Source organism: Rosa rugosa, chromosome 4 (genome assembly GCF_958449725.1).
Source record: "Rosa rugosa chromosome 4, drRosRugo1.1, whole genome shotgun sequence".
Lineage (NCBI taxonomy): Eukaryota > Viridiplantae > Streptophyta > Magnoliopsida > Rosales > Rosaceae > Rosa > Rosa rugosa.
Window position 1 is genome coordinate 50,505,034 of NC_084823.1, and position 21,660 is coordinate 50,526,693.

Genomic DNA, 21,660 nt, shown 5'->3' on the forward strand with positions numbered 1-21,660 from the left:
GGTATGAGAACCTATTGTCACAGTGGTGATCGAGTTGAGTGTAACATTCTGAGTTATGTGGACTTTTTAAATGTTTCGGTCTGAGGACCTATTATCACATTGGTGATTGAGGCAAGGAAATTGGGAACCACGCCTTTGGCCGGGTAAGTGGTTATGATCAGTTAGAGCTCTAGTCTGTCGGCCAATGTACTGCTTGGGGGATAACTTTGTGTTATCGTTCTCATGAGTACATGCTTGAAGTGCTTAACGCCAGAAGAGGGAAAGCAAGTCCTGGCAAGGATACACGCTGGAGAATGCAGTACTCACTCAGGAGCTAGATCATTAGCCAACCGCACCATGCGCCAAGGATATTTTTGGCCGACATTGGGAGATGACGCCAAAGAAACATCAAGAGCATGCCACAAATGCCAGCAGTACGCAGACCTTCCACATGCACCAGCAGAACCGTTATCCATCATTATCGCACCCTGGATTCAATCCATGTGGGGGCTGGATATTGTCGGAAAACTTCCAACCGCCAAAGGTCAGTTCAAGTACATAATCATAGCTATCGATTACGACAACAAATGGATCGAGGCTGAACCGTTAACGGCCATTACCACCACCAAGGTCCAACATTTCTTATGGAAAAATATCTACTGTCGATATGGAGTGCCCAATACAATCATTACCGATAACGGAACGCAATTCAACAACGAAGAGCTCATCAACTTCACCGCCAAACTAGGCACCAAGATGCGTTTCGCTTCGGTGGCACACCCCCAGACCAATGGCCAAGTGGAATCCGGCAACAAAATCATCAAGAAGCTGCTAAAAAAGAAATTGGAAGACAAGAAAGGCTTATGGGCTGAAAAACTCCCGGAACTTCTTTGGGCCATCTGGATTACACCAACATCCGCCAACGGCGAAACCCCATTTTGCATGATGTTTGGCACAGAAGCGGTCCTCCCCATTGAGGTAACCCAACCAACAGCTAGGGTTGACGGGCATGACGCCGCAACAAATGTTGCTGACGTCAATCTCGACAAGGACCTATTAGAGGAAAGACAAGACAGAACCCACCTGCATAACTTGCAAAACAAGCAGAGAGTGTCGCATTTTTACAACAATCGTGTGAAGGCCAGAAATTTACAACTTGGCGACTGGGTCATGAAAGAATTCATACCACCGCCAAAAGCACTTCGCCCAACTTGGGAGGGACCTTACCAAATCATAGAGGTAGTGAGCCCCGGCACATTAATTCTATTTAAAAAACAAGGAAGGCGTCACATCCACTCACCCGTGGAACACTCAACATCTTCGTTACTACTATAGGTAGCGACGTAACATGCCCACGAGCATCTTCACTTAGCTAATTTTTGCAAAGTTTAGCTAAGAAAAGCTACCCTACGGGATTTTTGTAAGAAGCTGGGTCAGCCCAGTCGTCAATGAAACGAGGAATTATTCAAACCATTGCCCCAAACATGAAAAAAAAAAAAATATAAATATATATATATATATATATATATATATATATATATATATATATATATATATATATATATTGTACATACCTCCAATAATATGGAGTATTTACTACCTCACCAAGCATAAGTAACACCCACTTTGGGACATCCACAAGACATGGCAAGGCCCAACCGAGACATGCATCGTGTAGCCCTATGTTCAGGCTACGTGGCGGTATCCGGAAGTCACAAATCCGCCACCGGGAAGCCATCTTTCCACCCTTGCCAAGATGCCTCCACAACATGGCTTTCTACATGTTAAATAGACTAGGAATATGTGGAAGCTTGTCCCACATCGAAGAATAAGTAGAGGAAGAGCACTCCTTCACCTATAAAAGGAACTCTCCTCCCACTTAAACACCATTCATTCCATTACATACTTTGTAATCTTGTTAGGCCGCAAGGCTCGACACACTAGTATAGCTTTCAAGTGGACGTAGTCTCCCGCTCATGCGGAGGCGAACCACTATACATCTCGTGTCAATCTCTCTCTCTCTCTCATTTAAGCTAACTAGAGATCCCCACGGATCCAAACGTTAACATTGGCGCCGTCTGTGGGAAGCCAACACAAAGGCTTCGTCACCTACCACGAGCTTTGGCCCGTCAGCGTCCGGTCAACGCTTGGTCAACGCCAACCAACTCTGAAAAAAAAATTTGGCGGCAAATCTTCTCTGGACACCCAGAGATTTGCTCTGGACACCGGCCACCTCCAACCATCATCCTCCGCCAGCTCCAGTTGACAACTCGCTGCCATGGCACCCAGGCACCTCCGCTAGCAAACTTCGCTGCACCATTGAGCAGCCAGACCAGGTCACCACCGGACCGCCAGCCCGGCCCAGCGCCGGCATGCCAGCGCCCACGGCAAGCAATGCCTCCGCTGAGCTCACAACCGCCGCTGAGTAACAGCAGCTACCGCCGGTCAAGGCACCACCAGCAAGCCTCAGCTGACCAGCAAAAACCTCCGCTGAGCTCAAGCGAACTCTTGAGTCTCCGCCGAACTTCCAATCTCTACTGAGCTCCAAGTGTAGAGCCTCCGCTGAACTCCTCCACCGGACAGCCTCCGTCGGACTATACACCTGCTGAGCCTTTCCTCCGCCAGCCCAGCCTAGAGCAGGCAGCGCCCATTGCCAGCACGCCAGCATCAGCGCCACCACAGCACACGCTCCGCACCGCCAGCAACCCCTACCGCTAGTGTTCAAATTACAGTGTCTGACTCCAAACATTGGCGTTAATATGGCAAGCAGGCCTAGCGGTTCGCTCGTCACCCAGCACCTGTCGTTCATCACCCAGCGGTTCTTGACTCTCGCCTGTCGCTGACAAACGTCAAGCATCAGTTCCAGCACCGACAGCCCAGCCCTAGCGGCTAGTGATCCGCCACGCGTATCCAGCGCCTAACGCTCCACCAAGCTTGTCCAGAGGTCCACGTCTGGCCAAGACTTCACCGGCCAAGTGCTCCGCCGAGCACCATGCTCCGCTCAGCTGTACTGTTCACCGCCGGCATCTTCCGCCAAACTTTGCCAGGTTACAAGACCACGAGCAAAGATTCGCTCCGCCAACCAGCTGCCACCACTAGACATCCTCCGCCGAACTTTGAGCCTCCGCCGAGCTCAAAGTCACGGCCACTTCAGCTGAGCTCTAGGCCTCCTCCGAGCCTCCCTATGCCACGGTCCCTCCGCTGACCGTCATCCACACCGCTGGACAAAAGCTCCACTCCACCGTCCAAGAGCTCCACTGGCAGACATCCGCTAACCACGCTCCGCTCCTCCAACCTCATCACCACCGAGAGGCACCGCTGGAAGTTCACCACCGACCTTCGAACTTCATCGCCGAGCGGCACCGCTGGAAGTTCACCGCCGAACTTCGAGCTTCACCGCTGAGCTCGTTCTCCACCAAGCTTCCATATCAGCACCCAGCTCCGCTCCGCCGAACTCAAAACCTCCGCTGAGCTCCGAGTTCCGCCGACCTTCTTCCTCCGCTGACGAGTTTTCTCCGCCGGACTTCTCAGCTAGCACAGATTTCTCCTCAGCTGGGCGAGCTTCCTCCGCCAGCCTTCCACCTCCGCTGGACGTCCACTGCTGAACATCCTCCGCTAGCTATCCACTTCCAGTGGACAACCTCAGCTAGCTATCCACCTCCGCTGGACATCCTCCGCCGGACAACCTCCGCTGGACATCCGCTGCTGGCTATCCACCTCCGCCAGACATCCTCCGCCGGATAACCTCCGCTGGACATCCTCCGCTGGCCAACCAAAGCGATGGACCGTCATGCTTGGACAACTCCAACTTCAACTCGCTCCAAATCGGCACAAGATAAGTGCATTCCTCTTATCTCTTACGCTCTTGCAATTTGAGCTACCGTCGATGCCATGTCTATACATGTCTCCATGACCCTTACGCATGTCTACGACATGTTCTTGGCCACTTTACTACTTGTACATGCTTGCTCTATGTGTTTGTCATTTTTTCATGCAAATACATACTGTACACATCCACGGTCTACGACCAAAACCGCCAAGCGGTCAGGCAACGCCTCATAATAGCCATTGATCCGGCAGCAAAGGGACTAGTTAACACAGCCTACGGCAGCCATTGATCCGGCAGTTAACCCCGACGCTTGGGTACTAAAGATTGGGATCGCTTCCCAACACCCTCTGCTCCGTGCAGCTCCCCCTCAACAAACATGGCTGGAGAGTCGGGGACTCTCTAGCGGGCCTAGCAGGGGCCCAACCATTGAGCTTCCGCTCATGCCTTCCCGGCACCCCATTGAGCTTCCCGCTCATGCCTACCCGGCACCCCATTGAGCTTCCCGCTCATGCCTTCCCGGCACCCCATTGAGCTTCCCGCTCATGCCTTCCCGGCACCCCACGAGCTTCCGCTCATGCCTTCCCGGCACCCCATTGAGCTTCCCGCTCATGCCTTCCCGGCGCCCCATTGAGCTTCTGCTCATGCCTTCCCGGCAACCCCATTGAGCTTCCGCTCACGCCTTCTCGGCACCCCATGGAGCTTCCCGCTCATGCCTTCCCGGCATCCCATTGAGCTTCCGCTCATCCCACCACACGTTAATGGAACATTGAATTTTTCTACCATCTGTCGCTCCCGACAAATTGAATTCTTTTCGCGTTCCATTAATACGAGCGACAACCAAACCAACACAAGCGTTCACGTACTCATCATTTACACGTTACAAACGCTTACCTTCGCAGCGCTCATACAACTTACATTTATCATATGCAATCCATATGCTCACATGACCATACGCGCTCTCGAGTTTGTCCGTCATAATCGATCGTACTCGGCGCCATTCGCGTGTATACATCAACATGTATCACGCTCCCCATACGTTTATATATGCCCACACATATCCATACAATTCACATTTTGTTGCTCAATGCAACGAGCATTCTACGTGTGTCTGCTTTTTGTTTTTGTTGTGCAGGTTAACGAGTCCCTTCTTGCTTACGGAGTTCGGGGACTTGTAGGGGCTCCATACCGCCCGGTTACTTATGCTTGATGACTTCATGATTTGAACTCCCCAACCAAGAAGCTACTCTTACTCGGGGACTTCGGGGACTTGTACATACCTCCAATAATATGGAGTATTTACTACCTCACCAAGCATAAGTAACACCCACTTTGGGACATCCACAAGACATGGCAAGGCCCAACCGAGACATGCATCGTGTAGCCCTATGTTCAGGCTACGCGGCGGTATCCGGAAGTCACAAATCCGCCACCGGGAAGCCATCTTTCCACCCTTGCCAAGATGCCTCCACAACATGGCTTTCTACATGTTAAATAGACTAGGAATATGTGGAAGCTTGTCCCACATCGAAGAATAAGTAGAGGAAGAGCACTCCTTCACCTATAAAAGGAACTCTCCTCCCACTTAAACACCATTCATTCCATTACATACTTTGTAATCTTGTTAGGCCGCAAGGCTCGACACACTAGTATAGCTTTCAAGTGGACGTAGTCTCCCGCTCATGCGGAGGCGAACCACTATACATCTCGTGTCAATCTCTCTCTCTCTCTCATTTAAGCTAACTAGAGATCCCCACGGATCCAAACGTTAACATATATATATATATATATATATATATATATATAGTAAATAAATAAATATACATGTCAAATATATCAAGTCTGGCCAGGCCAACACCTTTGCTCCTCAGGACAAGGGCGATATATATTCATTTATCGGGCCAATCTTAATCCCTTTCGTGTTTCATTGACGTGCAAAAAGTATTTCCGCCAAAATCACAAGGGAGTTAACGGACAAAAATTCATCACGATACAAAGGAAAACAATTACAAAAAATTGTAAACATATCCTAATCTTGCCCTGCTTGAGAGGATGACCCCGAAACATGATCACCACGGCGAAGTTTCTCCACAAGCTGACGCGAACCAATCTTTCTCTTCTCAGCTTTACTTGTCGGCGTCGGAGTCTCAGGGTTACCATCAGACCTCGCATCATCTTCTCCAGAAGAACCACTCTCTTCACTACCATCAGCAGTGCCACTTTCTGAGGAACCGCCATCTTCAGAACCCTCATCATCCTCCGTGGCGACATCCTCGACAGGCGTCGATTCTGGAGGAGCTCGATCAGCTAGTATCTTGGCAAAGTTCAGGTAGCCGCTATCTTTGAACTCTTTAAAGTTGGCGGCAGCACCTTGTTTACCAGCATCCGTCAGAAGTGCCTTGAACTCTACTGATTTCTTGAAAGCATCAACCGCCTCTAGGCGCACCATCTCCCTTTCGTCCTCCTCCAGCTTGGCTATCTCTGCTTGCCTAGCGGACTGGAAGTCCGCCAACTCTCTTTCTTTGGTGTTAAGCGCCTCCTGCAATTGGGTGATGGTATCTTCTCTCTCAGCTTTCTCCTTCTTCAGGGCCGCCAACTCAGCATTAAGGCTAATAATTGTGACGGTATCGGCGATAGTCTTATCCACCGCACACTTGAATTTCTCTTTGACGTCAAGAAGGGCACCGTCAAGCTTGGCAATGTCCCCAGCGGTAGACTTATTCTTCTCCCTCTCTGCCGACAAGTCAAGCTGTGCCTGCAGAAGTTCTTCTTTCAGTTTGCGCTCCTCCGCCGAGCCCTGATGAAGGTAAAGCTCATGAGCACCCTTCAAAATCAGATCCAGGGATTTCTCCAGCTTTGACGACGCCGCTGGCCGAGGAACTCTCGCCTCACAACCAAAACCAAAGCGCTCACAGACCTTGTGCAGGAAGGCCTGTTGGTTGGCGGGTGCACTTTGCACTAATCCTATGACAGGGTTGTCAGAGACAAATTTTTCGCCAACATCTTTATGGCCAGCCGCAACATGCTTTTCCGCCACACGCTTCTCGCCAACCTTCAATTTCTTTGAAGGATCTGGGGGAACGGTCGAGGCGACAATTTTCCTCTTTTGCGGCACGCCGGATTCCCCTGCTGGTTGACCGCCAACATCCCCACCAGTACCGCCGACATGTTTGGACCCTCCGATGTCGGCCCCAATTTTGGTTCTTCTCTCCCTCTCAGCAGTGCCCACCATCATGTCTGCCTCCCCGACAACATTTGTCGCCTTCTCCTGCGACTTATCAGCGGGTACCTCCAGAGCAAACCCCGTGTCTTGCTCGTTCTCTTGTTCACTTTCCTCCGCCACATTTTTTCCTTTGGCCCCTGTCTTTTTCTTTCTCAGATTGGCACGATTCGAGTGTAGCGGAGCCGCCAAAATTTTCGCCTCTCCCGCCATCATTATCTCCCTCGTTTGCGGATCAACAGTCTGTTTCTGCACCTTGGCCGCCTCGTCAATCATAAAATTGACGTAGTCCTTGATCCCGCCAATATCAGCTATCACTTTTTTAAGAACTTCAGTGGTTCTTTTGTTCATACGAATTGTAACTACAAAAGAAAGCACATATACCGTCACTTTTCGGACAAACAACAACATGTCACAATTCTAGTAATTAGTTGCACTTACCAGGCTCCCGAGTCAAGCGCAAGTGAATAAGTAGCGACCAGTGTGAGAGGACGCAAAGATCTAGGCAGCTTTTGTGCTCCCAACAATAGTGCACCTGACACACCCGCTGTCATTCAATGTCCGTCAACTTCGGTCTCCAACCCATTGCAGGCAGAGACAAGATATCACATAACGAACCAGACGCAACAACAAAACATGGCGGCACAAACAACAAGCAAGGAAGCAAGCATCACACTCAGTACAAAAATAAAGCCTCAAGCACATAGACAACAACCTTTTATGGCTTGGAACTTCGAGGGAACCCGGAACCGCGGAACCTTCGCTCCATCTGGCCTTGTGTCATACTCCCAACCATCGGTGGCAACACACACGGCGGCCCGCCATGTTGTGGAAGAATCGGGCGTATGTTCCAGAAGTTTCGGGGATCCAGGTCGACGAGTTAGTTTAACAGTCCCGCCACATTTTTTCCTCTCGTTGTATATCAACTCGTAGAAGAATAATACCTCAGCAACTGTCGGAAATTCACACCCCGACAAATCCCACAAAGCAGTCAAAGCCAATAACACCTTCCACATGTTTATTGACATTGACCCACCGCCACATTCAATTCATGCAGCAGATACTGTAGGCTCGAAAGTAGCGCCAGCTTCACTCCATGATTCAGTATAGCCTCTTGAAAATCGGCGTAACCCTCCGACAAGTCAGTAGCCTTCTCACCCTTCTCTAACGGCCGAAACTTCACAATTTGAGGCAAGCGAAACCTATCTTTCATTTTCTGTATCTTTCGCCACGACATAATGGAGGAAGGTTCGTCTACTCCGACACCATCACTGAGAACCCACGAGAAGTTGGTAGGTCCGGAACTCTGACCTTCATCCCCAATTTCAACTCCATCGTCACCTTGTCCTGAGGCGCCAACACTTTCTTCGCTACTATCGGATACCTCCTCCTCCCTGGTCCGACAAATAACTTCGTGCTTCTCACTCTGACGTGCCAACATAGGTGACGGATAAATGATTTGGAGAGGGATAAGATCTAGCGGTTCTTCAGGACTATCTCCTGCAGAAGTGGGACGATGCAACGAGTCAATAAAATCCCTCTCCGACGAATTGGGCGACGACACGTCTGATTCTTCACTACTTGAAATATCGATAACGGCCGGCATGCCACACAAACACTCTAAACCTAGAAGTTAGCAGTCAAGTTAGATCTAAACCTACCCCATGCCATCAACAACAAGAAATCATTCAAGAGCAGTCACTCAAAAGTCCCAGAAAAGCCAGAAACCCTCAGACCCTCAGACATAGAATAAAAAATAAAAAAAAACCCCGTAAACATATATTTTCGACACAAACGAAGCAAGTACACAGTCACACACAAAAACAGACCAAAACAAGAACACAAGAAAAAAACCCAGAAACGTAGGCATACCTCAGTTCCGCTAAAGCAAACGCCAACGAGCAACGAAGCAGACCAATCACAACGCGAATCCGATCACTTTCGCTTTCCTCCAAGTTTTTCCTCCGGTTTTCCTTCACTCGATCGGTGATGCGATTCCAGATCTTCTATCTGGTTCTTTCTTACTCGGCGAAGAAGGCAAAGAACACGAAATAGGGCAAAGTGAGTGGAACCCAACTTCGTTTTCCGCCTTAAATACAAACTCTGGCGACACATCTCAACCGTTGCCGAAAAAGTAACCGCTGCCAGGATCACGCCACGTGCCCCCACTAACCGAGACGACGCCTCGGTAACAAAACCGTGCTCATAAATGCCACATTTATGACGAAGTGACAAACGGCTGCGCAGCGACGTTTTCGCGCACGCTATTCCTATCAACAACTCCTACGTGTCACTTACATTGTCAGAAAATCATGCAAAATCTTGCCAAATAACCCCAAAAATTCAAAAATTCACCGCCATAGTCACTTCTCCCCCGCCAAGTAGCCTCTTCCTCCGCTAATTAGCTCCATTTTATGCTATTTAAGCTTTCACTCCGCTAAGTAGCTTCGTCATCTGCTACAAGTTGCCAGACACCAAATCAACTATCCGCCATAACTTTATTTCACCGCCAACAACATTATTTCACCGCTAGTACCTACCTTGCTCCAACAAACTTGCAAGACAATTGTACCATCGCTCGTCAACCGACAACTACTGACCAATATGTCTCCGACATCATTATCCCCGCCAAAAATCAACAGTCGCTCACCCGACATAATCTTCGTTTGGCGGAACATTCCCAACCAGGGATATCCCGTTCATTACCGATACACCGACCTTAACGAGGCGGTGCAATCAAGTACTTCTCCTCCGGGAAAGAGTAAGGGAACCGTTAACACAGCTTACGGCAGCCATTGATCCGGCCGTTAACTTCCCGACACTAAGGCACCTAAAGAGTGGGATCGCTACCCATCGCCTCTGGCTGTCAATCAGCTCCCCTCATCAAATAATCATCCCGACCAAACGGAGGTCTTTCTTAGCCGGGGAGTGGGGGACTCCCTGGAGGGCCTAGCAGGGACCCACCCGAAAGGGCAAAAAGCTCTCGCTCAGACAAAATCCATGGTTGACGGCGCACTCGTACTGATTATGCCCGACATATAAAATAAGGTTCCTCCTTAGTTGTGGTAACTCCCCAACCAAGAAATCCCTCCTTGACTGGGGACTTGGGGGACTTGTACATACATAGCACTTGCCGGCCATAATCAGCACTCAGGCTTGACCATGTCACCTTATCGGAATGACTTCAAAAGTGTAACCCCTGGATACACAGCAAGACGACCTCCACCGGTAAGCCAACTCCAGGCCGAAGTGTCCCTTGACGCGCCGACATGCGCCACCCAAAGTTGTCCCCGCAGAAAGGACAGAAACTCAGCAAACTGATGTGTATCAGTCCCACATCGAAAACAAGAGTGAGGTAACTCACCATATCACCTATAAAAGGTCCACTTCTCTCTCTTCATTGATTACGCATTCAATAGCCATTTACCGCTACATTTGTCAATACAAGTACATCGTTTAATTTTAGCATCGGAGGACGCCGTTGTATTTCTCTTGACAGATTAGCGGAACTTCACGAACCATACACATATCGGAAGATTGGACCCCTGTCCACGTTATCGGAAACCGACATCATGTGGCGGTATTCTGAGCATTAACAGTGGAGAACTTTGTGTTATCGTTCTCATGAGTACATGTTTGTAAAAGAGAGTTTCGAGTGTTTCTTTCTTTTATTGTCCATGAGGGACTTGGATTCTTACTAATTTGTGGAGTTGATTTTGGTTGCTTTAATTTACTCTTGAGTTGAGAAATTGTTAAGCATGTGTTGTTAGAATCATTTTAATGGACTTAAAAGGGTGATTTCTTGACTCCAGCGTGAGTTGTTGATTTTTTTTATTTACTTTTGTTTTTCATCTGAATTGTTTGACGTTTACTTAATCTCCTGAACTAAACTATATGCAGGGATTACTGTGATTTCTATTAATTGATTTAATGTAGTCTCCTGAACTAAACTATATGCAGAGATTACTATGATTTCGGATTGTGTGCTTTTTGGTGATCTCCTGAACTAATTTTCTATGCAGGGATTACTGGTTTTTATTTAGTTTAATTTGTGAGTGTAGTTATGGTTGAGACTCGTAGGGAGTTGAGAAATGTTTTATCATGTCTTTGTGGTGATAAATGCTTCCTGTTGAGAGGAAACAAAAGTGATTTCTTGGTTTGTTGTCGAGATTACGAATGATTTGATTTGTCACAGTGGTGACTTGTGTTTTCTTTCTTTAAAAAGAAAAGGATTTTGATATTGAAATTAATCATTGTGTTGATTTGTTGTATTTGAGTCGGAAAGGTGTTTTGTGGTTATTTAGGTTTACTCACACGAGCTTGAAAAAGCTTACCGGGTTTGTTGTTTCAACCCGGTGCACTATTTCATGGTGTAGATGTAATAACCTGTTTTGACAACTTTTAGTGGAATTACTGTTAATAAAAGAAAAAGGGTGGCAGACAACTTTCTGATTTTAGGGAGTAAAGCTCGGAGACTTGTTTATTTTCCTGTTTATGCATAATTGATGAGAGCTAGCAAGCAGACTAGCATCTCTCTCTCACTCACTCTGTTTCACTTCAAAAAAAAAACAGAGCATTAGTTCTCTAACTCTGTTCTTCCTCCATCAACCACCTCCAGACGTCGGATCACTCCCTTTGGCTTCGCCTGAGGCTGCTCTACCTACTGGACGTCGTCTTTTTCCCCGGCACGGCCTCAAGGTTTGGCAAACCAGCTCGAACCCGGTTGCACCCGAAACCGAACTAACTCATCCTCCTCGTGTTTCCGGCCACCAATTCCCCCCAAACTTCATCCTCGAGCTCGCCTCAACGTCCTGAAGCTCCCAGAAGTGGCCTTGCACGGCGGCGCTACTCGTGGTGGCGGCTGGAAGCCAGACCCGATCAAAATCGAAAACCGAGGCTTTCGATCGATATATCTCGCGCTACAGGACGTCGTTTTGAGTGTTTCTTGAGCTGGTGAACTCAGATTGAAGTTCTGAACAACTTTCATGAAGGGATCGAAGCGAGAAATTGAAGTTTTTACGTCGGAATTCAAGCTCGCCGGATTCTGGAAATTTTCCGGCCACCGACGCTTTCGATCAAGATATCTCGAGCTACAGACCATATTTTTCTGTGATTCTTGAACCAGTGAGTTCTTCTTGAGTTTCTTAACAACTCTTCAGAAGAAATCGAAGCCTTAAATTGACGTTTTTACGTCGAATTGGAGCTCGCCGTTTTCTGCAATTTCTCGCCGGTTTCTGGAAAATTCCGGCCACCTTCATACTGTTCAAGGTAATTTTCGACCCCTTCCGGTCATTTTCAGACTTCGTGCTAGTTATGAAAGTTGTTAAGCATGATGAGAGGAAGAAGAGCAGCCCGGCCCCGACACCATTGGTGGTGGTCGGCGGCGGCTCTGCCACTAACTCCGGCGGCCCTTTCCGGCCACCTCCGGGGATCAAAAATATGGTTTCTGTACATTTTCAGATTCTATATTTCAATACGATCATTTTGATATATTATACGCAATTTTTGGATATCATATGATTAAGTTATGAATTTTTACGTTTCGATCGATTTTGATCGTTTGATTCATGATATGTGAAGTTAGGACCGTCAGATGGACTTGTAGTTTTGATATGATGATCTTATGACTGTCCCATTGGCTTTGTGTGGTCATGGGCGAAGATCCGACCGTTGGATCTTCGTATAAATGCAAAACAGTGATTAGGAAGGCGATCCGTGAGGATCCGACCGTTGGATCATCATTTAATTTCAATCCGACCGTTGGATTGTCGTTTGATTTTGTTTTTGAGTTATTGGCTAAGTTAAGGTCATGTTTGATTAGGTGATCGACGGTTTGATTTGGCGGACGATTCGTGAAATTGTATTTTGAGCTGTTAAGAAGACGCAGCGGGAATTTAGAGGTGAGTAAACCTCACGTGGTTCATATTACGAACCGAATAAATTTAATTACCTTATTTTGTCGTAATTGCGTGAAAATATTTATGGAATAAATATTTGTTTTAAAATCATATGGACTTGATCAACTACGGTCCATGGGTAAGTAAAATGATTTTTACTATACAAATGAATTTCTCGGTTTTATTGCATGTGAACTATAGTTGGTAATAGTGATTATCCCTGAGCGGATAATTACGTATATATATATTTACGTGATTATATGTGGAATGGTGTGACATTGAAGAGTGTGGAATTTGGGATGATTAAAATACTATGAATTGAAATTTGACTTATCATATTTATATGTGATGATCATGATTGATGAGTTCTTGTTAATATTCATGATTTACATTGGAGTATGTATAGAGTTAGAGAATGTAGGGTTCTGAGGATGAGGTGTCCGAAGTTCGACGGTTAAGGATAACCGGAGTGTTTGTGTGCTGAGGACGGGGATGTCCAAGGTGCGACGGTTTATTATTAACCGAAGTTGTGTGCTGAGGACGGGGATGTCCAAAGCGCGACGGTTTATTATTAACCGAAGTATATGGTGCTGAGGACGGGGATGTCCAAAGCGCGACGGTTATAGTGTTAACCGAAGTATTTTTGCCGTTGCTTGACCCTAGGCCAAGGTGTCAGAGGTAACGAGGCAGTTAGAGCTCTAACATGTTATTGGGATGGACCAGAGTGGTGTTATGTGGGTTGGGTGTTTGCAGGACCAGTGTGGTGTATTGTGATTTGAGGATTGTGAAAATGTATTCCTTGTGGTTTTCCATGAGTGGTTTGATGTCTCTTTGCAGACGTAATACTGTTGAATTTTACTTGAATTGTAATTTAATAAATCAACAGTTCTTTCTTGTTTACTCATACGAGCTTTGCAAAAAGCTTACCGGGTTTTGTGTTGTTGCAATTCCCGGTACACTATTCAAACGGTGTAGCGGGTAATCCTACAGGACAGGAGAATCAGGAAGGTGATCGAGCTGTGTAGAGTAGCTGCTTGTGATACTCTGATTTTATGTTGTGAGGTTCGTTATGCTCGTTTAGAGTTTTACAATTTTACTTTGTAAGAGGGAATTGTAATAATTAACTCGAAGTTTACCGATTTGGAAATTTTGTGTAAGTGGTGGAGTTGTTTCTGAGAAAAGAATTCAGAACGTTTATTTGTTTAAGTTGTTTAATTCATGTTTCGGATTTTGAATGTGTTATTCAAAATTCGGGGCGTGACAGTAGAGGTTATTGTGCAGGTCAAAGTAACGAGTAATCGTTGTCAAAACTGAGGCTTTGATGTTGTCGTAGCTTGGACGTAGAAGGGTACTTTAGTTTTAGTCTTCCGCTGTGTAGTGAGTGTGGTAGGTGTGTTTAAGTTAATGTCTAAAAGTCCGGCGGTAGCTGAACCTTTGTTAACGCTGATCCGGTGGGCGGATCGATACTTGTGACGTTCTCAAAGTCTCCGCTACCTGTCAAGTAAAATACAAAGGGCGTCAGAGGGAGACTGCGTTGGGCGGTCTTCAACTCTCCGATGCCTAAGTTAGTCAATGTATTTATGTTGACAAAGTAACAGTAGGTAAGTATTGAATGCGTAATTAATGAGGAGAGAAGAGAGAACCTTTTATAGGTGAGGAAGATGTTGATCTTCTCTTTGTTTTCGATGTGGGACTGATGTGCTTCAGTCCCCAGTTCTGGGAGCTACTGATGTTATTTTGGCGCGGCGCGTCGGCGGTGATCTGGGGGTGATCTGACGCTGAGGTTGTAGCCCGCCTGGCGGTGTATCTGTATGTCATTCCTTTGGTTGGAATTAGTACCTTTAGCGGTACAATGAGCGTGGCCCATTATAGCTAATTATGCTTGCAAATGTACATGTATGTACAGTTTACTCATTGAATTGTTATTCAGTTTAATTTGTAAACTCTTTGGTAATGTAATATGTGACTCTAAAGAACAAGTCGGTATTGATATTGTGAGCTTGGTTGGTTTTGTTGCATAGTTTAAATGAAAAATTTTCTGACTGTTCTTTTTGAGCTTGTTAGGTAATTGCGTTTCGGATTCGAATTTCTTTATTCGAAATTCGGGGCGTGACAGGTATTGTTGTCATAAGAGATTTACTCACAATTAGAAGCAAAATCTGATTCTCTGAGAGAAAGTCTCTTAATTGGTTGTCAACCAATCCATTAGGACCACAAAAGCACATTTTCTTTAGCTGGTCAACCAAACATACTTTTTTTTTCCCTCGGTGTAGTAGTTAAGAAAATATGTTAAGATCCAAAAAGAGTGACGACAATGTGTTTTGTTTTGGGGAACAATTGAAAAAAAAAAAGGCAAATTAACAGGGCCGAAATGGCGTCTTCAAATAATTATTGGAATGAGAAAGGGAAACAAGCTCGAAGCCTAGCTACTTGGTTGATTCAATTTTTTTGTTCTCTTTTTGTCTATTTTGATCAAGAAACATTCAGATTTATCCCAAAAATTGAAGAAAACAGTGCGTCATATGCATAGCAACGGGTGACATGGCTCTTTGGGCCTTATTTTGTCATACTTTTTTTGTGTCATGCTCCTCTTATGGTTCCTTAACGACTTGACACAATTGAGGGTAAGTGATCCCATTTATAGTCATATCTTCTTTTGCGGCTCAGGCTTATTTTCGGCAGGTGTTGGTGGAGGGGACTTAGGCCATCTCTTATTCACGAGCTTTAATTTTGCTCCTTGTATGCAATTTAAGCAAACTCCAATCGATGAGCTATATCCTTAATTCAGCCTCTCAAATGCAATTAAAACTCCAACCTATGGGGCTAAAAACCTAAAAAACATTTTAGGGGCTAAAAGGTCAAGGACTGGATAATATATGGCCCTGGCCTTGCCCCCAAGTGAGAAATAGAGCCCACTAGCATTCATGCCCGCGCGTTGCTGCGGGTTTTAGAACAAAATCTGAAAGTTTAGAAGGATAGAGCATCTCGTTAAGAGCTTGTTTTACTAAAATCTAGTGTTCAAAAACAGGTTACAGTTGCTGTTGGAACAGCTTGCCAAAAATAAGTTGTTCTACTTGTAGGCTAACTTAATTACAATGAATGCCTAATCTGCTTGCCAAAAATAAGTGATGATCTCCATTAGCATATATGTGTGCTAAGAAGTTGTTAGCTAGTGATGATCAGTGGTGGAGGTTGTCCAAAAAGTTGCTTCCTCCAGTTCTATTTACACCAAAAGTGTCATGACATTTCAGTCCATTTTTTCTTTGTTGATGGTTTTGGTCGATGGTGTTGCTGATTCAATGTTGGTCTCCCTGTCATTGTGAAAGTAAGAAATTATAAAAGAGACAGTAAAAGTCAGAAATTATAAAGGAGGCAAGTTTCATAATGAAAAAAGGAAATAATTTTTTTTTTTTATCCCAAATAGCAATAGCCAGAGCAATGGACATGTTTAATACTGCAATGTGCCAAAAGGAAGTTGGATACAGGAATTGTAAGTTTACTTAAACCACAATAAGTTCAAGTTTCAACCAACCCTTTATTCAATACGAATCAACACCCATAGCTCACAATGATTGGAATCAATACTGTAAGCATTACCTCCTTAAAAACGATGGATGACTTAAGCCCTGGAAATAGTATCTTCTCTAATCTGCTAATGATGACATCTGCCATAAGCTCCTTTGATTCATAGTCCTTTCGAGAGAAGTCCCTAATATAGAAATTACCACCTCATTAGCAATTCAAATTTTACAAACACTGATTCTAGAAGGGGTTAGGGAAGAGGGTGGGGAAAGGAACAATAATGGTCAACCATTTATTTATTTTGATAACATATATTTACCTCCCAGTCTTCAATGGAAGAGGTCGTAAATATGAAGAATACGGTGCCCTGCTGGAGCCAATGATGAATCAAGAACAGTTGGAATAGTTATGAATATACTTCCATAAGGCTCCTCTAACCTTCTCCAATCGTCCTGAAAAAAAAAATGCAAGACAATGAGGACTGCATGAATTAAAACACGCCTATTTCATGTACAAAAAAATACCAAAGGTAATATTATAACTGAATTTTATAAAAGTTAAAGATCTTAGTATGGTATGTCTTTCAAATTTACCTTTAAAAGGATTTCTCTTCCATTACGTATTGATACACCTGAACATGTATCAAAAAGCATATTTTAGTAGCAATATTAGGAAGAAACACAAATTATTTTCCACATCAATTGCCCCAAGATCGATGCATGACCTATCAATTGAACATTTGTTTCACTGTGCTATCATTGGTACAGTTGAAATTGGGATATATGATTCCATTCAACAATTATGAGCTAGACATGATCAAACTTCAAATATAAACGATGCCAAAGCTGCATCAACAAAATAAATTTAGATGTTAATAAGTCAAGGCCAAAGTGACTACAAAGTCAATGTAAATGTTCTGTAAACATTAGAAGTATCAGCAATTCTTTTTTGGGTCTTTAAGTATCTGGGATTAAACACTTTAGAATCTGAATTATTGATATCAAAGGAAGCATAAGAAGACTCCCAGAAGCAGGGCGCATCATTTGTTAGCTTGGCTATTAGTTTGTTTAGTATGTTGAGTATGTTATAAAGAAAAGAAGATTGAACAGAATTAAAAAAAAAAAACATGGGAACAAAATCAGTCAACAAATAATGAAAATATGCTCCCAACATTGCACACAACAGAGAAGTCAAGAAATTCATTGTTAACTGTCCCAGTGATCTGGCTTGCAGAGACTATGAAGATCATGAACCTATCTCAAAATTAAACCCCCAAACACCTGAAACAGATAAAACCCATATGATATTCCAGGCTCCAGAGTCCAAATTGGCTCTGAAATTAAGTATCACAGCCACCCACACCTTGAACACAAACATGAAGATCATACAATCAATGATCCCAGAAACCATGCAAACACAGCAAACCCAAAAACTCAATGAAGATAAAAATAAAAAAGGTACCGATTGTTCCCGTCCCCCTCTTCCTTTTCTCTGAGTTACCTACCTTCTTCACCTGTTAATTTCAAATATTACCAATCAGATGACTCCAGCTCTTCCAATTATGGGAAACAAATGGAATTTAATTACCAACCTTATCAATCATTGAAATAAGAAATGGAAACAAATGGAATATCTAACCTGACCTCATCGAAATAAGACAGAATCAACTCCATACAATAATCCAATACAGTATGAATAAGAAAGATGCTACACCTGGAACGAAAAAAAGAAGAAAAAAGAAGTGTTCATAAAGACACCAAATGAAAAATTGCTCGCAGAAATAACAACAAAGCAAAAAATGATATATACTAACAGATGCATGACACGATTTGCTAAATCTAACTACTTCCCATATCTAATTCCACATAACACAGCTCTAATGCAAACCCACACAAAACCCAGATTAAAAAAAATGCTAAATCACCCACAAAACCAAATTCAAATGCCAAACCAAACACAGCTAGATAAACCCACATACCCACATACCTTCACATGCATGCACCTGTAAAGCTTACATAAAGCGTCAGAATTAGAAAGACGAAAAGAAGGAAAAATGGGTAAGAAAAAAAAAAAAAAAACTTGAGTGAGGAACCATGTCTCACAAACCTTCCAATCTGTCATATTGCGATGGACTTCTCCTGATGTATCTGTCAATAATGGAAACGCTCATAAGGTTTTGAAATGAAGCAAGCATTCATGCATGGAAACATTCATGAGATTTTGACATAAAGTAATGATTCCAGTTTTTGGTAAAATTTACAGAAATCCATTACAACAAAATTGCATGCACCGACATTCAAAACCAACCGACCAAATAAGAAGCGCTTACCTGAAGCTCAAAGTCTCAAAGATATATGATTGCTCAATCGGATCGTCTGATTTGATGAAAAGATTGCCAGCTCAATCGAAACCGAGAATCCGAAACCCCTGCATAAGCCAAACCCCAAATCAATCACATACAAAGATTCGAAACGAATTTCTTTCACAAAAACCCAACAAATAAGTCCTAAATCGAACAAAAATGCAGTAAATGATGACATGCAGAACCTACCCACTGTTACCAACCCTCTCCCTCTCTCTCACTCTCTGTCAACAATAGAACGCAGAACTCAGCTGAAAAACGAAGAGAGAGGAAAAAGATCGCTTCTATCAGTTCAGCACATTTTATAGGTAGGTCAAACAGCAAACCGTAATTATTCCAACAGACGAAGGGCAAAATGGTCTTTTCACATTAACGGCTCGGCTCGAGCCGGCACTGTTACTAAGCCGATGAACAGTTAACTGAGAATTAGTATATAGTAAATTGGTGTGAACATTTGATGAAAAAAAAGTGGGGAAATCATTACTTTACTTATATTATAGTCCTAAAGGTTAGAGATGGACAAAATTATTAACCTTATTATTTATATAAATAGTGATATTTAGGGTCCAATTATTCAGCGCATGGTCTATTTAGCCCCCTTGGAGATAACCTATGAGGGGTTAAAAAGGCAAGGGGCTGGGCTATGTACTATGACCCTTGCTTCGGCCGCCAAGTGGAAAGTAAAGCCCACTAATGTGAACATTTGATGAGAAAAGAGTGAGGAAGCCCACTATTCCACTAATATTATAGCCTTAAGGGTTGAAGACGAACAAAATTATGGCTCGTAATTTATATGAATATTGATTAGTGATATTTGAGGTCAAAATATTTGTCCCTGGATATATTCCTCCCCCCCCCCCCTCCCCCTTATAGCCCTAAAGGTTAGAGATGGACAAAATTATGAACTTTATTATTTATATAAATAGTGATATTTGGGGTCCAAATATTCAGCCCGGAGTCTATTTAGCCCCCTTAGAGCTAGCCTATGAGAGGCTAAAAAGGCAAGGGGCTGGGCTATGCACTATAACCCTTGCTTCGGCCGCCAAGTGGAAAGTGAAGCCCACTAATGTGAACATTTGATGAGAAAAGAGTGAGGAAGCCGACTATTCCACTAATATTATAGCCTTAAGGATTGGAGACGAACAAAATTATGGCTCGTAATTTATATGAATATTAATTAGTGATATTTGAGGTCCAAATATTTGTCCCTGGATATATTCCCCACCCCCCACACACACACACATAATGTTGGAGATAGCCTTAGAATGATTGTCGTGCATGGTTGGCAACCAAGTAGCTTGGATATAGAAAGGACTTGTATCAAATTTGGTCCTTTTTTTTTAGATGAAGAAAAGAACCATTTATTAATTAAAACTATAAATTCTAAGTATGAGAATAACAATGTAAATTCACCACAACTTAAACTATAGAAGAGAAACTACTCTACTAGCGGTTATAGATCGACACCATGAACCAATAAAGTCCAAACTCTAAGCACTAACAAGAAACTGAAAGACCAATGATCCTGGGAGTCATAATATATCTTGCAGTCAACATCCAAAATATTCATTTCGCCCTCTTCTGCACCTTGTCCAAAAAATGCTAAACCATGTGTAAGAGCAATTCATCATTTGATTGACAACAAAAAAACACCGATAATAGAACACATAGTACTGAGGAATAACACCAAAAACATGGTACTGCCTCAAGACCATAATCCCCTTACCATAGCTCAATCAAGTAGACACTTATTTGACCTAGCTAAAACCTATAAATAACAAGAGAAGGGGAAAGAGAAGGGGGGGGGGGGACACGGTTAGGATTATAAAGAACAACGAGAGAAGTTATCAAGCTCCACTTTTCTCTACCAATGTGATGATTCAAATATTTTGATAATTACCACTATCCCAATTTGTTGTTCTCCAATCTTTAAAATTTTCAATGAACTTTTTACTTTCCATTAAATTTTCTTCATGTTTAACTTTTGCATATCACATTCAGTTTAAATTTATTTTTTCATAAAAAGTAATGGGTTCCACATATGAGATCATTAATGGGTCCCACATCTGAAGCCATTAATAATTCATTCTCAATTAAAAAAAGAAACAAGTGCATTGGATGTTGGACTGTCTTTTTCTTCTATCTTTTAGGACTCCATCTTCTATTCATCTCTTTTCATCTCATATTTCCTCATGTCCTATCTTGATCGTCTATTTCAATCGTGCGACCACAATTTACTTGTTGTTCATTTTCTTTTCTATACCAAACTACATCTTATTTGATTAGCTACTCTCTTTTCTTCACTTTTCTTCCATCTCTTTGTTTATTCTCTTTCTTCCCTTTAGTGCAAACGGCCAAGTTATGGTGTTGCGGAGATTGGACATATAGTTGGTAGAGAATTTGACACTATTATTCTAATGTAGACTCCGAATTAGATTTTTATTTCTTTGCAAGACCATACTAGGTTTAAGGGTATTCTAAAAAAAAAAAAAAAAAAAAAAAAAACTGGGTTTGAGGGTAAAGACAATAGAAAATCCAACCAACTTGCCCAAAAAATTGCACCAAGATTGAGATATGAGGTTATATAAGGCAAGTAAGCATGAGGAGAGGATGCTTTTCCTATCTTTTAGTAGTATTTAAACTAAGGGAAAAATTCACCAACGGTGTCTGGACACTTAGGGGACTTTCAGAATGATACCTGAACTTACAAAGTTATCAATGTGATACCTGGACTCATTTTTTCGTATCAACGTCGTACCTATGACCAATTTCCGTAACGGCTCCGTGACGGAAATTGGCCGTAGGTATCACATTGATACGAAAAAATGAGTCCAGGTATCACATTGATAACTTT

General features: G+C 43.6%; 1 protein-coding gene and 1 long non-coding RNA gene across 17 annotated transcripts; one reads left to right on the plus strand and one right to left on the minus strand.

Moving 5' to 3' along the window:
• Window positions 1-12,158: 12,158 nt before the first annotated feature.
• LOC133707253 (uncharacterized) lies at window positions 12,159-14,106 on the plus strand. The gene is made up of 3 exons (XR_009845021.1): window positions 12,159-12,293; window positions 12,847-12,925; window positions 13,898-14,106. It is a non-coding gene; the product is annotated as an uncharacterized LOC133707253 (long non-coding RNA).
• Window positions 14,107-15,905: 1,799 nt separating this feature from the next.
• LOC133706717 (uncharacterized) lies at window positions 15,906-19,242 on the minus strand. 16 transcript variants are annotated; one of them, XR_009844696.1, is made up of 10 exons: window positions 18,996-19,242; window positions 18,774-18,871; window positions 18,551-18,591; window positions 18,431-18,446; window positions 18,088-18,157; window positions 17,906-17,957; window positions 17,169-17,289; window positions 17,038-17,075; window positions 16,764-16,896; window positions 15,906-16,631 (listed from the first exon to the last, which is right to left on the minus strand). XR_009844696.1 is itself a non-coding variant. In XM_062132260.1 (6 exons), the coding sequence occupies exons 1-5, from the start codon at window positions 18,440-18,442 to the stop codon at window positions 16,774-16,776; spliced, it is 303 nt and encodes a 100-aa protein (XP_061988244.1). In that variant the 5' UTR covers window positions 18,443-18,459; the 3' UTR covers window positions 15,906-16,631; window positions 16,764-16,773. The 16 variants fall into 16 exon arrangements, 1 of the variants encoding a protein (XP_061988244.1); XR_009844688.1 differs by lacking the exon at window positions 18,431-18,446; XR_009844684.1 differs by lacking the exons at window positions 17,169-17,289; window positions 18,431-18,446 and having other exon boundaries at window positions 15,906-16,233; window positions 16,520-16,631; window positions 18,083-18,157.
• Window positions 19,243-21,660: the final 2,418 nt, after the last annotated feature.

Coding starts and splice junctions, on each gene's coding strand:
- LOC133706717 (XM_062132260.1), bottom strand. CDS start 18,442: ATGCATGTGAAGGTATGTGG. Junction 17,958..18,087: donor TTCTGTCTTATTTCGATGAG/GTCAGGTTAGAT, acceptor TGAAATTAACAG/GTGAAGAAGGTAGGTAACTC. Junction 16,897..17,037: donor GAAGAGAAATCCTTTTAAAG/GTAAATTTGAAA, acceptor TTTTTTTTTCAG/GACGATTGGAGAAGGTTAGA.